General features: G+C 42.2%; 1 protein-coding gene across 1 annotated transcript in view; it reads left to right on the top strand.

Moving 5' to 3' along the window:
- Nucleotides 1-18,007, top strand: part of vps8 (VPS8 subunit of CORVET complex) — a 107,033-nt gene that overhangs the window by 13,024 nt on the left and 76,002 nt on the right. Inside the window, 11 exon segments of the mRNA XM_072656910.1 lie at nt 990-1,143; nt 1,634-1,693; nt 3,513-3,620; nt 4,505-4,585; nt 4,702-4,872; nt 7,131-7,205; nt 8,074-8,109; nt 9,062-9,152; nt 9,315-9,361; nt 9,570-9,659; nt 11,457-11,503. Of these exon segments, the coding sequence (XP_072513011.1) occupies nt 990-1,143; nt 1,634-1,693; nt 3,513-3,620; nt 4,505-4,585; nt 4,702-4,872; nt 7,131-7,205; nt 8,074-8,109; nt 9,062-9,152; nt 9,315-9,361; nt 9,570-9,659; nt 11,457-11,503 (960 nt within the window).

Below are 18,007 nucleotides of genomic sequence, written 5' to 3' on the forward strand. Positions count from 1 at the left end.
AAAAACAAAAAGCATGGATGTGTGTGGCTGGTTTGTTGTGGGAGGACTAATGACAGCATGAAAGCTGCTGAGCAGAAACACATTGTGTCTTTTCGTCATTCAGAGGCAGCAAAAAGAGGTGTGGGTTTTAATCGAAGTCGGTGTCCTGCTGTGTGTTTTATAGGTGGATAGATTGTTCTCTGGATGTGATCTGAAAGCAGTGATGTTTCTTTTCCATTTAGTTTCAAATCTGACTGAATCTGCACCTGAATCAGAGCCTCACTAATAAATCAAAGCCTGACTGAATCGGGGCCTGACTGAATCAGGGCCTGAATTAGAGCCTGACTAAATCAAGACCTGACTAAAATGACTGAATCTGCACCTGAATCAGAGCCTCACTAAATCAAGGCCTGACTGAAGTGACTGAATTAAGGCCTGACTGAAGTGACTGAATCACGATCTGACTGAAGAAGAGTATACAGCAGTGGAACTATATTCTCTGGAATGACTGACCCCATCCAATGCTTTTGTGTGGGTGAGCTGTGGAGTTGTGGATGGTGAAGTGGGTGGGTGGTGATCATCCAACATCCTGACCTTACTAATGCTCTTGTTACTGAATACAATCACGGGACAATAACGTCCTCACAACATTGCAGGACCACCTCCTAATATAATACCCTTGATTTCAGTAGACACAATGAATAAGCAGGTGTCTGCTGTGCTTGTGTGTGTGCGTCTGTTTGTGTTCCTGCGGATTTGCTGAGTGATGTAGCTGCTGCTAGTCGTTTTGGCCATTTACTGTCCACTGCTATCACAGGAGAGAGTAATGGGTTTGGCTGCAGTCTGCTGAAGGCCTTTCATGTCATTTTGCTCTGACCTTTCATTTATTATAACCTCTCTCTCTCTCTCTGTGTGCCTTTAGATTCTATAAGTATCTTAAATACATACAGTTTATTTCATGTTGCTGGAGTATAAAAACTAACTGTCTCTGTCCATCTGTCTGTCTGCAGGAGAGTGATGGGGATGAGGACGTGCGAGTCTCGGTGTCTGTTCAGTGGCAGTAAGGGCGAGGTGTGCTGTGTGGAGCCGCTGCATTCAGGCCCTGAGCTTAAAGACCATCCCATCACTCAGTACTGCCTGCTGGCCATGGCTTCACTCACCAAGGTCTGATGTGCACACACACACACACACACACACACACACACACACACACGTGCGCATATAAATCCAGTTAACCTGATCTTAAGATAAAGAGCTTATACACATGCAGATATTCTCCAAGGCTCCAAAATTAGTAAACACACATACACCCAGGCCGTGTATGTAGATTATGAATAATTGGGGGGTGATTATAGCTCTGCAATGTTTATATGACCCACACGGTCATTCTGACACACTGCAGTACACTACAGGAAGCATAGGGGGCAACATGGCTCTGTGATGACTAGATGACCCACACGGTCATTCTGACAGACTGCAGTACACTACAGGAAGTGTAGAGGGAAATATTGGTTCTGGATTTCATGGATTTTTTTGCTCCTCAGTTACACCAGTCACATGCACACACAGACACACACACACACACACACACACATGCACTGACATAGCACACTGTTAATAAACATTAGTGACGAAATCTCTCTGTCTCTCTCAGATTTTAGTGATCGGACTGAAGCCTTCTCTAAAGGTCTGGATGACTTTTCCATACGGCAAGGTACTGTACGATCACCAGTCCTCGGTGTGTGCATGTGTAACGTATGTATACCTGCTTTAAAGGGCCCATATAACGGAAAGCTCAGTTGTGTGATGTATGGCGCTGACATGCTGAATTTTGGAAGCACACTGTTTACTCTCTGGTTTATTCTTTGGCCATATGGAGATTGAGCTGCAAAAATATTTCATTTTGAATCTGTTGTTTTTGTGACGTCAAAAAAAAAATCCAGCACATTTGCATATATCCACCCATTCATCCTTCAGCAGTCCAGCTCTGTCAAACCAGGGCAGTCAGTAGACGCACATCAGTCGCACAGGCACAGTAATAAAACCAGCCTGTTCAGCCTGTTGTAATGAGTAGAGAAGTCAGGTAATAATTATAGAATAATAGAATAAATATTTATATTTATATCTTTCTAAATATCTCTCTCACTCACTCACTCACTCACTCATTCATTTCCGTATCGCCCCCCATCTCCATCTCTCTCTTTTACTTAGCTCTCTCTCTCTCTCTCTCTCTCTCTCTCTCTCTCTCTCTCTCTCTCTCTCTCTCTCTTTCTCTCTCTCTCTCTCTTTCTTTTCATCAGTCTCTCTCTCTCTCTTCTACTCAGTCTCTCTCTCAATTTCTGTCCTTCTTCTTAGTCTCTCTCTCTCTCTCTCTCTCTCTCTCTCTCACCCCCTTTCGTTTAATCCAGTTTTCCGTCGTTCTCCTTCTCCTTATCTGCTTGCTCTGCTTGTTTGCCTCCTGTGACTCTACCCTTTTAGAAAACGCCACATTCCATTCAACTCATTTCTCCACATATAAGCTGTCCAAGCGCACAAAGCATGCTGATTCGTGCTCTCTCGCTTTCGCTCTCTCACTCGCTGTCTCTTCTATAGGAGAGAGCTCCATAGAGAGGTGTAATTATTTTCCTCAATAGCCCGCTCTCTGCGCACCCTTCTATTAGACTGGCAGCTACAGAAAGCATGTTCTCCTGTGTTCCCCGGTGTCGATGAGGCGCTGGATTGATAAAGTACAGCGGGATCGGGTCAGACGTGGCCTCCTCTGTCCCAGACCGGTTGTCCTTTCATGCAGGAGCGAAAAAGAACAGTTGCTCATGGGGATGGTCTTCCATTGCCCTTGCCCTTGGAGGAGCTCTGCATTTGCATGCGTTTCTGTACGTTTTTATGGCTGCCTCAGAGGAGAACTTACGGCCTTTGATGACTACATCCTCCCTCCTGCCATGCTGCCTTCATCTCTCTCTCTCTCTCTCTCTCTCTCTCTCTCTCTCTCTCTCTCTCTCTCTCTCTCTCTCTCTCTCTCGCTCAGCTTCTGAAAGCACACAGATAGTCTGCCATAGCTGTGTCCTGATCAGCCTAAAGCATCAGTCTCAGAGCTAGTGAAGGTGTATCCTAATAGATTGTATCATTTGTTGACTGTATTTTTAAGCTCTTACACAGCAGGCAGCTCCAGGTATTCTTTACCTCATTATAACCCAGTAAGAACCACACTCATAAAAAAGGGGGTTCTTCAGGAGTTCGTTACTAAAAGCTGTGGTTCTGTATTAACCTACACAACTGAAAGAAACGTTTGACCCTTTCAGACTCACACACACAGAATTTAATCAAACTCACACAGAGATTTTAGAGAAATACAGAGAAATGAGAATTGTTAGGTGAAATAAGTGGCGCCCCCTATATCATTTACTTTCTTTTGTATGTAACATTCAGTTTGCTCTATGATCTCACTGTCAATATGAAACCATGTCTTTGTCTGGTTGATGCACAGCCAACAAGAAATCATTTGTCCACAATTGATTATTATTATGTATTTTTGACAGGCTGACCCTGCCAGCGTGCCTCAGTTAGCGTGGCAGTTTGTGGCTGTGCAGAAAGCAGTGAACCCCATTCTGGCCTTCTGCAGAGGAGACACCGTCCACTTCCTACTGGTAATCATCATTAACATTCACAGCCTGTTAGTTACAGCGTCAGTGTTTGACTCATCTTTTTGTTCATACTAGCAACCAGTAAAAACCTAGAAACATTTGTAAATAAAAATTTTAAAATAAAAATATAACACTTGTGATGAAAGATGAATGCAATACAATCTTATTATTGATTCTATTTGTTGTAAATTAATTGTAATTTTTTTTTATATTATATTTTTATTTTTGTGTTTGTTTTGTGTTTTTTAAATTAAATATGTTAATATAATCAAATCAGATTTCATTGTTTAGCGCTTTTTCTTACTGGCATTGTCACAAAGCACCTTTCATAATCAGTCAATAAACCTTGGGAGCAACCAAGACTCACAAGTGACTCACTCATCCTCCTCTAATACTTCTTAGAAATTATTGATAAAAAGTCGTCATAACACCACATAAGAGTGTTCTTTTAATATTATTAATAATAATGTGATGCTGCTAATTTAATCATAATATAGAATGGTAAGCATAAAAGTAATGACTGTTATGGTGGTAATAATAATAATAATAATAGTGGCAAATAGAGTCCCAGTAACCTTAAACATAGTCTATAGACAGATAGCAGTTGCAGGAGGTCTGATAGGTGGGCAGCTGGTCTAATCCGGGTAGCACGGGAGCCCAGCAGTTAGTCTTCCATCAGTGTCAGGCCGGACAAGTGGGCAGTCATGAGAATGTAAACAGATCTGACTGTAACAGCCTGTTCTTCCACTCCGTCTAAATGACCGCACAAGTATAAACGCTCCCGCTGGCTTAGGCCACGTGCTCAAGCTATGCCTACGCTACAGATTCACTAAAGATTCAGGCTTTACCCATGATCTCACTTTAAACATGAGTTTGTGTACTCTAAGGTGAAGAAGGATGAATCCGGGACCGTCCATGTCATCAAACAGCGACAGCTTCAGCTCAGCTGTGACCTCATCAGTCTGACCGTGAGTTCTGGACTCAGTGACCCTGTGATACTGAGCAAATATCGTGATCTTGACTGTTTCTTTATTAGAGCACAGAGTCAGACTAGATGAGCGGCCTGTCTCTTTGTGTTTCTCAGTGGCTGAACCCGCGCACGCTGGTGCTGATGGACAGTGGGGAGAAGCTCCATGTTTTGGACCGGGCCAGTCAGGAGGAGCTGGAGATGCTGGATCTGTCGGAGGCCCAGCTGGTCTACAACAGCAGCCACTTCAAATCCCTCGCCACGGGGGGCAACGTCAGCCAGGCGCTGGTGAGCACCACCTGTCGCTCATGTCCACACAAGCATTTGGTTAAAGTATTGTTTATTTACTTTTGCCTTATGTGACGTTGCACGTCCTGCAGCGTGAGTAATGCGCACGTTCCGATGGCGATGCTGAAGCGATGTATCACGCAGCACTACTCATTATATAGTGAGCGCGGAATCGATCAGCTTTTCCCATTTTTAAGGTACAGTTTTATTCCACGCCATTTTTAACGATTTCTGCTGCTCCGTTCTCAGTGAAATGCAGAGGACAGCTGGCTGTTTTTTCAAATGGTGAACAAATGGTTGTGAAATTTTGATAAAACCATGAAGTTTTAGTCAAAGCATGTTTAATGTTTAATTTCTTATTTTTTTTCTGGCTCATAAAACACAAAAACGCATAAAAACGGGGGCGAGGGGGAGACCTTTGGAGTTGAATCGGAGGACATTAGGGACTTCAAAGACACCCTGTGTAGTCCTTCTCTTTCTGATATTCCCTGCATTTTTCAAAGCAGTTTTCATGTTTATGAATTGTTGTTTGAGTGATTAACCTTCTAAAACCTGCCAACAGTTGCTTTGAAGGTAATGAATGATTGTTGTTTATGTAATTAGAGTAGTGGAGCAGGCGCTTAATTTCTAGCTTTAATTGGACTAGATGTTGAAGAGAAGATAAGAGAACTCTGCTGAAGTGTTCGTCTCTCTTCCGGTGCACAGACTGAACAAAACCTCCAGAGCTTGTAATTGAAATTAGTGTGCGCTATAAAGAGTATAACAGGGTGCCTTTGATGTCGGCCTGCAGATTAAGAAGAAGTATAAACATGGATGAATGTGGATGAATTTAAATATCTTGGGATAAATAATAAACAATAACTACCAGGAATTGGAATGTAATGATTTCTAGCTCACACTAATAGAATATCTGGTTGGCACAAACAAAACCTCAGTTTGTCTGTTTGACACCTTTGGCATTTCATTCTCCACATGCTGGTCTCGGAGACCAGCAGCACTGTCATAATAAACTCCAACTGCTTATTTTCTTCAGTTTTTCGCCCTAGAATGGTGTTTTATACACAGACACTGTGGAGTGAGGGAAAATAGTGGCTAAATGAGGAACTTTTGGGGACAGCTCTGGGTTATTTGGCTGGATCTACCAGCACGTCTAGCTGAGTCCAGCACGCACAGCATGTGAAGAATAGAATATTTTAATTGTGTTTTTTTTTTTTTTATTTTGAGATCTGCTGATCTTGTGGATTTTTGACACAACAGTCTCTAGAGTTTCCTCAGAATGCTGTAATGGCCAGACTGGTTAGAGCTGACAAAGGCTACAGTAAGTGTGGACAGCAGAGAAGCATCTCAAAAAGCACAACAACACATCCAACCTTAAAGACGGATGAACTCCAACAGCAGAAGACCATGTTGAGGTCCACTTCTTTCAGCCAGGAACAGAAAGCTGAAGCTGCAGGTTCTCCCAAACGGGACAGCTGAAGACTATAGAAATGTAGCCTGGTCTGATGAGTCTCACAGATGTTAATGATAGGTCAGAATTTGGTGCCAACAGCATAAACCTATGCACCTGCCTTGTGTCGACAGTCCAGGCTGGTGCAGGTGGTGTAATGTTGTGGGGACTGTTTTTCTGGACCACTTTGGGCCATTAATACTAATCAATCATTGCTTGAATGCTGCAGACTATTTGAGCATTGTTGCTGGCCATGTCTATCCCTTCATGGTCCCGGTGTACTCATTTTCCAATGGCTACTTCCAGCATGATAATTAGATGTGTTTGTATAAACTTATTAACTAACAGTAGGTTTAATATTTAGTTATTAATTCTAATGCAAAAACTATTGCAAATTATTTGGCAGCCGTTTAGTTTAGCATATATATTGTGGCGTGCCACAGGGTTCTGTTTTGGGGTCTGTTAAACTGTTGTTATTGTGACCGTGTTGTAATTGTGAAGTGACGAAATGGGGGCTTATATACAGGGTCTAAGGACTTAATGCAGGTAAGCTTTCAGTCAGTCCACTTTCCTTTGTTTTCCGCTGCAGATGTGGCAGATAGTTAAAGGTTAGACTGAAAATCTCTGGAATATTCCTTTAAATGAATTTCCTGCCACTAAAATAGGCTAATGCACAGCTTCAGATATTACTGTAGCCAGACCCTGGAGATACACACACCCAATAATAATGAATTAGGGGAGATTTGCTTTCAGTGAATTATTATGGAGCAATACGGCTCTGAATAATACACCGCTCTGTTCTCTTCTGCAGGCTTTGGTGGGGGAGAAGGCATGCTACCAGTCTGTGTGCAGCTATGGAGGCCAGATCGTCTATCTTGGAACCAAGGTACAGGCTTAGCTTACTGACTGTCGAGAAAAAATGCAGCAGAAATGCAAGCAAGCAAAACCTCAGTTTGTCTGTTTGACACCTTTGGCATTTCATTCTCCACATGCTGGTTTTGGAGACCAGCAGCACTGTCATAATAAACTCAAACGGCTTATTTTCTTCAGTTTTTCGCCCTAGAATGGTGTTTTATACACAGACACTGTGGAGTGAGGGAAAATAGTGGCTAAATGAGGGGCTTTTGGGGGCAGCTGTGGGTTATTTGGCTGGATCTACCAGCACGTCTAGCTGAGCTTTGGCACGCGCAGCTGCAATTATGCTAATGCGACAGCGTGCAGAATGTGAATATCGTGAATATTCAACGGGGTCTGCTCGCCTCGTTGCCCTCCGTGAACTGCCAGTCACCTGAGGGAGGGGGCGAGTGAGGGCGAGTGAGAGAGAGAGCGCAATTTTTCCAATTAAAGTGTCAGTGGGTAAGCAGGGAATGTATTAGTAGGTCACTGTGATCAGCATGTGCTGTATATAGAAACAGGCTTTTTCATGAAGCATTATATATAGCGATTAATCATATAATTTAAAAAAAAATAAAACATTATTTTTCATCGCTTTTGAGACAAAACTTCGTATCTCCGAAATGAGAATTTTACAGTAGAAAGAAAACATCTTCTTACCTTTCAAATAAAGTCAGGTTAGAAAGATATTATTCATTTTGGAGCTTTTCTGTTGGTCCATTCATCAACTGCCAGATTCACATCAGGTCAAAAAGTGAAAAACTCTCTCTCTCTGAAAATGGAGATACAAGGTTTTTGTATGACATTGACATTATGGTCATCCTATGTTTATTTTACCCTCTCTGTTTTCTCTCCCGCAGTCCGTCCATGTAATGACCCTTAGAAACTGGCGTGAGGTATGTAGCATGTTTACAACCTATTACACCGTTATTAGCGGTAACCTATACATCTGCTCATGCATGTTAGAACTGTATTATTTAGCTGTTGTTCTGAGCCTTAGTTGAGCTGTACTGTACATATTGCCAACATGCATATATACATTAAGGATTGGCCCAATCCGATCGACCAGGATTGGGGCCGATCCAGGCTTTTATTTATTTGTTTGTTTATTTATTTATTTATTTGTTTATGTTTCAATAAAGAAATTATTAGAAATAGTCAGATTTTTCCTTTTTTCTCCCAATGTGGTACTGGCAGTTAACTGACCCGATTGTAACTCCCCCTAGCTCTAGCAATGCTCCCGACACTAGGACAGTAAGGACTTGACATATGTCTCCTCCGATATATGCTAAGCCAGCCACCTCCACTTTTTACACTGCTGGACAGCCAATAAGATCAGAGGAAAGCTCTGGGTCCCCAGCCCCGGCCAACGTCACATAAGCCACTCAGAGCCACTCTGAGCCTTGATCCTTCATTGGGTATCGGCTGTTCTAATCCCAATTCAGTTCAGAGTCTTTGTTTGAACCATCTTGTGACCTCAAGGATTCTCAGAAGGTAAAGAGTTGAGAGTCTGCAATGTGGAGCTATTTTATAGTAGAACATGAAAACAGACCATAATATCTGAACAGTTATAAAACCGCCACTGTAATGCTCTGTTTTACCAGCGGGAGAACCGCACACCTTTCTTTGTTTTTATTCTAAATGTGCTGCTTCGCTGCATAATAATGCTCTTTATAGTTTTGCAGACTAGTTTGCAGACTAGGGTTCAATTCCTTGGCTGGGCAAGCACATCACACTGCAGCAATAAGAGTCTTTGGGCAAAGCTCCTAAAAGGACATTCGCCCCCAGAGCTTTTTATTGCTACACTTCAGCTGTGACAGTTTTGCGGCTTTCCTGGTTTTCCTGCAGCGGGTGGACCATTTACTGAAGCAGGAGAAGTTTACGGAGGCTCTCTCTCTAGCCTGGTCATTCCACGAGGGCACAGCAAAAGCTGTACTGGGTAAGTCAGCTCTCGTTACCTTACAGCATAATTTTTGCAGAAGTACAACCAGTACAAGACATAGCTCGCTGATTACCATTTATAATCCACGTGTCTTTGTTCCAGTTTGAAATGGTCAGGTGCTCTGGTGTCCCTCATGCTATGTGATTTGTCTATTCACAGGTTTATTTGGGGATCCTGTAAAGAGGAAGGGGGTGGTGGCTGACAAGGTAAAGTAACATGCACATGGAGTCCGTACCTAACCTCCTCCTTCTCATAAGTTCATACTGTGCACATTAGTCGTAGAGTAGTTTATGAATATTTACTGATGAATTTAACGTACGCACAACAACTGTTGTATGTTGGTTGTATTGTATTGGGAGTGCTACTCTGCTGTGGACCACTGTCCATCTGATGCTCTCTTTTGTGTCCTGGCAGATGGTGGAGATTTTGTTCCAGTATGTGGAGCGTTCCCTGAAGAAATGTCCCGATCAGGGAAAGATCCAGGTGCTGGAGCAGCACTTCCAGGTAGGTTCTTACTCTGGGCTACTTTGTAATAGGACTGTCGTCTGCCAGTCATTCTTAGGGACAGTCAAGAGTTGTTAGCGGTATGTTGAAAAATACACATTATGAGCTGAACTGTAATAAAAAGTATAATGTTAGACAACTTAAAATGCAGCGTTTAACTGATTGTAACTCACATTTTTGACTTTTGCATCTCAGTTTGGTCAACAATACATACTGAGTTCAGCCTCAAAATCCTTAGCAAATGAGCAGCATCTGAAACTGATTAAATACTGTGTAAGATGTTCAGTCTGTGGCTCCGCCCCCTAAATCTGTTCACTGTTTATTCCCATTTGTAGGTTAGAACTCCCCCTATCACATGCTCTCCCCAGACTGGGATGCTTTTAACAGTGGAGCTCTGAGGCTTTGCTGGGATTTGAACTTGAACCTATGATCTCCTCACTTTTAATGAGCAGCAGTTAGACTGTAGGGCCGGTCTACAGCTGTGAAATAACACTCCATAAAAACACAGTTCTGAATAAATTTACCTTACCCTTTTTTACATATACTTTTTTTTTATTTTTTTTTATTTTTTTACATATTTCAGGCATTCAGCAGACGCTCTTATCCAAAATGTCTTACAGAGGTGCTTCAGTGTTTACTCTGAATATTCTTAGCTAGTTTGTATCAAAAAAGGGTTTCTTCACGATTTAGCTGAACGGTTTTAAACTCTGGTTCTGAACATTCAGACGAAAGTATTCCCATAAGACATAGCAACATCTTCGCAACCACCATAGCAACAACCTAGCAACCATTCTGAATATTCTTAGCTAGCTTGTATCGGCTAGAAATCAAAATATCCCTCTAAGCTTAGATGCTACTAAATACAAAAGTCAGTATGAAGACCACAATACTCAGCATACTCTACTTCACCCAAGTACTATTAGAAGAGGTGGGTCTTTAGTCTAAGTCTAAAGACAGCGAGCGTCTCTGCCATTCGGACACCCATGGCAAGAACGCTCCACCACTTCGGTGCCAGGACACAGAAACATTGATGGCTTCACAACTCTATAGTAGAGCAACTGTCATACCACATCCCTCCATGGTCAGGAGTCTGAGAATCAGAAAGCCTCCCTGAATGTAACCGGGGTAGTTCTAACCTGCAGATTAGAATAAGCAGTAAACAGAATGAGGGGGAGGAGCCACAGACTAAACATCTTACACAGTATTTAATCAGTTTCAGCTGCAGGTCATTAACTAATGATTTTAAGGCTCACCTCAGTATGTGGTGTTGACCAAACTGAGAAGCAGAAGTTAAAAATGTGAGTTAGGAGAATTTCTGACCAGAAGAGTCTGAGAGCTAACTCAGAAAAAGCTCTGTAATTAGATACTGCATCATTTGAAGTTGACCTGACTTTAGTAAGTCAATCGTTTTTAGCTTTTGAGGCAAATAAAAAGTCTCTGAAGCTATTCTCATATATGCTCTGACTGATAAAGGCTCTAGGAGCCCATCTGCCTTTTACTATTAAGCCTAGATTTAAGCTTTTATTAAAGAAGCAAGTTTTCATGTTTGCGTGACATTATCCTGTTATGAGGATGTAGCTGGCTCTATTTGGAAGTTGTGTGTGTATGTGTGTCTCTATTTGTGTGTGTGTGATGGTGGGCAGTGGCATTCTGTTTGTGCCTGTGCCAAAGCCTAAGGTTTTTTTCTTTTTTTTTCATCTGCCATAAAGCAGATACAGCAGTGACCCAGCAATGTCAGCTCCTCCCTGCCCTAAGCACACTCTCTCCTCTCCTCTCCTCTCCTCTCTCTCTTTATAGGACATGGTTCCCGTCGTGGTGGATTACTGTCTGCATCTGCAGAGGACGTAAGTGATCTGTCCACCACTGAAAACATCCTACAGCTCGCTCGCACTCGCTCGCACTCTCGCATGCACACACACACTTTCGCAACACTGTGTGTGTACAGATCATAGAAATTTGTGCCAATCCTGACCCGAAAACAGGACAGGACTGTGTTGCCACTGAAAAAGCCACGTCTTGTCCACTCTCAAGTTATGTTTGAGGTCCTGGAAACCCCAGACCCTCTTTAATTTAAACTCCTTTTATATTTTATATTGTTAAATCAGCTTGAGCTTTTCTAACTTTTCCTTAAATTCAGTTTGTCAGTGTTTCTAAACTCCTATTGGTTTAAAAAAAAAGTTTCTGCACGATTTAGCTGAACGGTTTTGAACTCAGACTTCTGAACATTCAGACGAAAGTGTTCCCATAAGACATAGCAACACCTTCGCAACCACCATAGCAACAACCTAGCAACCACTTAGCAACACCATATCTATCAAACAATTCAAATCCATAGCGGTCACCATAGCATACCCCTGGGATACCATCGCAACCAACCACACAGAGCTGCTGTAATTCTTTACTCATGAGTATATGTATCTGACCGGATGAATTAGAGAAGTATTGATCATGTATTTTGCCTGAAAATCGCCAGATAATGATACATAGCTGATCGAATTTTACGTCATTAGGCCTACTCTGCCCTTTGAGCATCGGTTGCTTTCGTTTTCAGTTCTTTAGACACTTGCTTAGAGGATCTCATGCTTAGTGTTAGTGCAAGTTCCTTAGTTGCAGTTGGTAGAGACATGCCTCAAAACTCAGAATGTGAGGCAACCATGGCCTAAAGGTTAAAGAATCGGCCTTGAGACTGGAAGGTAGCCGGTTCAGTCCCCAGTACTGGCAGGTAGGCAGTGTTTACTGCTTCTCAAATGAAAAAAGAGCCCAGAGGGCCGCCCTTTGATCTTTTTGCAGTGTGTGCTATGTGCTGAGAGTGTAAAAACAAGTGTATGTGTGTGCCTGAGTGTTAGTAGTACTTGTGCTGGAGTGTTTGGAGTTGTACCAGGATAAATCTGTGCATGCTGGCTGGGGAGAATATAGCAACAGAGGTGGTACGGCTGTGTGTATGTGTTGATTGGTAAGTGGGAGAGAGTTTTAGCACTTGTACGTTTCCAGTTTTTTGGGTGTAAATTTCTAAGAGACTTGTCAGCAAAAGCGTGCATCTGTGTGTGAGTGTGTGTGTGTCCTCACATGTGACTCAGCACCACAGGGATGTATGTTAATGAGGATGAAGGTGCACAAAGAGCAGAACTCCGCTAACTACCAAACACACCAATTAATCCATTCCAGCTCGCATGTTTGCGGCTCACGGCCACTAATTACATCTCTATAGCTCACTCCGAGCCGATCCAGGACCTGCGGGGCTCTGCGCGCCTGATGAGCCACCGCCATTAACCTCCAGCCTCCAGCTGCTCTCAGATCAGCCTGGATCTCTTTATTATTCCGCCATCGTTCATATTTAAAGAGCTTTTCTGCAGAGAGAGAGAGAGTCGTTCACTTCCTCCAGGAGCCGTGTGAGTGACTTAGGGAGCTTTAGAGAAAAAGTGATGAGTCAGAACCAATCAAGTGTGATTTGTATTTTAAAGACTCTTTTCCTTGAAAGTCACTCACTATTAAAAAAGAATCTGCAGCTTTAAGTAATATTCTTCTGCTTTAAAGGGGCCATAGAACATTACTCTGGATTTTCATTAGCGTGGTTGAAGAACGGGAGTTCAGTACATGGGAAGAATCAAACCATGAACCTCAAATACTGCAGAAATTTGATGGAAAACAGCTGGGAAATGGTTCAGTTCCAAAACCCCAAAACTGTTACATCACAGTCTTGACTCTTGTTTTTTATATATATATATATATATATATATATATATATATATATATATATATATATATATATATATATATATATATATATAGTGTGTGCGCAGAATTATTAGGCAAGTTGTATTTGAGAGGATTTTTTTTATACTTGAACAACAACTATGTTCTTAATCAACCCAAAAGACTCATAAATATCAAAGCTTAATATTTTTGGAAGTTGGAGTGGGTTTTTTTTTTTAGATTTTGCTATCTTAGGAGGATATCTGTTTGTGCAGGTAACTATTACAGTGCAGAATTATTAGGCAACTTAATAAACAACAAATATATACCCATCTCACTTGTTTATTTTCACCAGGTAAACCAATTTAACACAACATTTAGAAATAAACATTTCTGACATTCAAAAACAAAACCACAAACAAATCAGTGACCAATATAGCCACCTTTCTTTACGATGACACTCAAAAGCCTTCCATCCATAGATTCTGTCAGTTGCTTGATCTGTTTACGATCAACATTGCGTGCAGCAGACACCACAGCCTCCCAGACACTGTTCAGAGAGGTGCACCCTTCCTGTAGATCTCACATTTTATGAGGGACCACAGGTTCTCTACGGGGATTTTCATGCAGGACAATGCTCCATCACATGCATCCAAATACTCCACAGCGTTGCTGGCCAGTAAGGGTCTAGAAGAAGAAATTTTTTTTATTGAACGATACCGACTTCTTTCTGTACCACTGCTTGAAGAAGGGGTCTTCCAGAAACTGGCAGTAGGTCTGGGAGTTGAGCTTCACTCCATCCTCAACCCGATAGGGTCCCATAAGTTCATCTTCGATGATACCAGCCCATACCAGTACCCCACCTCCACCTTGCTGGCGTCTGAGTCGGAGTGGAGCTCTCTGCCCTTTACAGATCCAGCCTCGGGCCCATCCGTCTGGCCCATCAAGATTTACTCGCATTTACTCTTAAGATATTTCTTGGCCCAGTCTTGACGTTTTATCTTATGTTTCTTGTTCAAAGGTGGTCGTTTTTCAGCCTTCCTTACCGTGGCCATGTACCTGAGTATCGCACACCTCGCAATTTTAAGACTGCTGCATCCCTCTGCAAGACATCTCACAATTTTTTACTTTTCAGAGTCCGTCAAATCTCTCTTCTGACCCATTTTGCCAAAGGAAAGGAAGTTGCCTCATAATTAAGCACACCTTATATAGGGTGTTGATGTCATTAGACCACACCCCTTCTCATTACAGAGATGCACATCACCTGATTTACTTGATCGGTAGTTGGCTTTCAAGCCTATAGAGCTTGGAGTAGGACAACATGTATAAAAAGGATGATGTGATCAAAATACTCATTTGCCTAATAATTCTGCACACAGTGTGTATGTATGTATGTATGTATGTATGTGTATATATGTATATGTATGTGTATATATATATATATATATATATATATATATATATATATATATATATATATATATATATATATATATAAATATATACCCCAAAATTTATACCTAAACCCAGCTCCCTACCTAAAGCTCTAGTCAAAACTGGAGAGAATATGATGGTGTTAATACTGGAAGCAGCTCAGCACCTCCAGACTCCGCAGCTTTTCCCATGCCGGTGTCAAACGGCATACAACGAAATGAAAGCTGACGGGAGCAAACAATAAAAGCTAACTCTGGCAGCTACTATCTTTTTCCATTGCCATCCATCTTTAAACCAGCCAATAAAAGCAGAGCTGGACGATAATTTTTTTATTTGTTTGATTATTTATTTATTTATTTTATTTATTTCTTTTTTTTGTTTTACCCACCCACCCTGCCCTTCAAAATCCTTATATGCACATTTCATTCTGAGGCTAAATAACAGGGTGGTAAACCTAGCTGGTTGGCTGTGCTGAAACAGCTCAACCACTTTCTGCTTAGTAGTCAGATGTTTACCCCTTTTATTCCACACACAAAAAGCCTCATTTAGCAGACGCTCTTATCCAGGTCAACTTTCAAAAGTGCTTTGCTGTTTACTCAGGAAGTATCCTTAATTACTTTGTATCGGCTACAATCCAAAAGATACCTCTAAGCTTAGAGGCTACTAATTACAAAAGTCAGTATGGAGACCACAAGTTCTCTTGGAAGAGGTGGGTTCATACCACTGCTTCGGTGCCATATATATATAAAAAATATATAAAAATATATAAAATAAAAAAAGAAAGAAAGAGAGAAAAAAAGCTTGGATGCTTGAAGCTGGAAGGGCTCTTGGTGCTGATTGGTTTTTGAGCCTTACTATAAAGTACAGAGGGGCTGGTCTGTTCTTGACTTTGTAGACCAGCGTTCGGGGTTTGAATCTGGTGCAGGCAGCAGCTACAGGAAGCCAGCGAAGAGAACGCAGCAGAGGAGCTGCGTGGCTGAGCTTATTACACAGTCTGTGTGTGTGTGTGTGTGTGTGTGTGTGTGTGTGTGTGTGTGTGTGTGTGTGTGTGTTGGAGACGGACAGTAATAGGTTAGTATTGGATCATGTATTGTTCAGTATTTAGATGCAGCTGCTGCTCCACGTCTACAGACGTCTTTCTTTTAATCCATTTGAACTCAGTCCAGAAAAACATCAAAAAGGAGTGTTTGTCCTCAGACCACAGGGTTAAGTACCCATTCGGCTGACTCAACTCTTGCGCGCACACACACACATCTATATATTCACACACACACACACACACACACACACACACACACACAAATACATATACACACCACTCCAGCAGAAGAGCCTGTCTCTTGTCTCTTTGTCTATATTTTCTTTTACAAGCTTTTTCTATTGAAAGCCATTTTACTCCCATTTCATTACACGGATGCTGTTTAAACCTGGATCATGGTTGTAAACAGATTACCATCCCACTTCATTAATGCTGAAGCGTAAATAGCAGTGTTGAACATCTTTCGGGTGTGGTGTAGTCAATGGCTCAGGCTGCTGCCCTTTATTCAATACACACTATAATTCAACCAAACCAAAGACTTTCAGCTCCATCCAGTTTAAACATGTTCACCTCCATCTGAAAAACTCCGCCCATCGTGTGTCATTTTTAACGAGGCGACCAGTAAAACGAGGGTTAAACTGAATGGGAGTGAATGTAGGGATGAACAGAGGGGCAGATTTAGAAATGCTAGCACGCTGAACTCGAAGATCGACGTTAATTCATTCAGACTGTTTCGGCGATGTTGGGGTAAAACCCTGAGAAACAGACCCTAAGCAAGTAGTTTAATGTAGGAAAGTGATGCTGTGTCTCTTTGCTGGTTGTGGTGGTCATGGCGATGGCTACTGTCTCTAATGTTTACGTGACTTAAGCGGGAGGCGTTAAACTTGCTGGATTTTTCCATTCTAGTGGATCTGACTCGCTGACGCTACCCATCTGAACTCATACAGGGTCATTCAGATGTTTAGAACTGCAGCCAAGACACTTCCAGACATGTTACTTGCCCTCCTTTTGGCTGTGCTGAAGCCCAAGAAAGATTTTAGAGTGAAGCGGAAGTATAGGCGGAAGTTCGGTAACTCTGTTATTCAGAGCTGGATGTGGCCACGTGGAACCACATGTGGATTACTGTGGTTATTTGAAGCTGGTGAAGTGAGCGGGTACAAGCCAGATGCTAGGCTAATCCTAATACAGTCTCTACAGCTAGCTAACTGCACACCATATCGGCTGGACTGGAGAGAACCCAGAGAGGACACTCAGGAATAATTACACAAAGTTGTTAGAAGAGGTCTTTTATGTCCACAACATTTCCATTGGATTAAGGTCTGGACTTTGACTGCATTAGCCTCGTTACTCCAGTGCAAAACTAATTCGCTCATTTCAGACCACAAACGTGTCCTGGCTGATCATCTACTTTTGGGCTGAGAGGAAAACCTCTTCAAACAGACAGGTCTAAATATGAGGCGCTCCAGCACGACTCGCTCCCTCCCCATGTTGTCCTAGTGGGAAATCACTGGAGCGAATGTTCAGACCTTCACTAATTGTTGATGTTGTTTGGATGCACTTTGGATGTTCAAGACTGAAGGAGGATGTGACGCACACACACACGCACACACATGCTCACACACACACACACACACTGCCCTAAGGCCACATTTATACAGGCACTCATGTATGTCTGGAACATCAGCTTTTTATCTCTCTCTCTCTCTTCCCCTCTGTCTCTCTCTCTCTCTCTCTCTCTCTTTCTATTTCCCTCTCTCTCTCTCTCTCTTTCCCTCTGTCTCTCTCTCTCTCTTTCTCTTTCTATTTCTCTCTCTATCTCTCTCTCTCTCTCTCTCTTTCCCTCTGTCTCTCTCTCTCTTTCTATTTCTCTCTCTCTCTTTCCCTCTGTCTCTCTCTCTCTTTCTCTTTCTATTTCTCTCTCTATCTCTCTCTCTCTTTTTCCCTCTGTCTCTCTCTCTCTCTTTCTATTTCCCTCTCTCTCTCTCTCTCTCTCTCTCTCTCTCTCTATTTGCCTCTGTCTCTCTGTCTCTCTCTTTCTCTCTGTCTGTGTCTCTTTCTCTGTCTGTCTCTCTCTTTCTCACTGTCTGTTTTGGTCTCTCTCTCTTTTTGTCTCTCTCTCTGTCTTTCTCGCTCTCTATGACTGTCTGTCTGTGTCTCTCTCTGTCTGTGTCTCTTTCTCTGT

Source organism: Salminus brasiliensis, chromosome 15 (assembly GCF_030463535.1).
Source record: "Salminus brasiliensis chromosome 15, fSalBra1.hap2, whole genome shotgun sequence".
NCBI classification, from domain to species: Eukaryota; Metazoa; Chordata; class Actinopteri; order Characiformes; family Bryconidae; genus Salminus; species Salminus brasiliensis.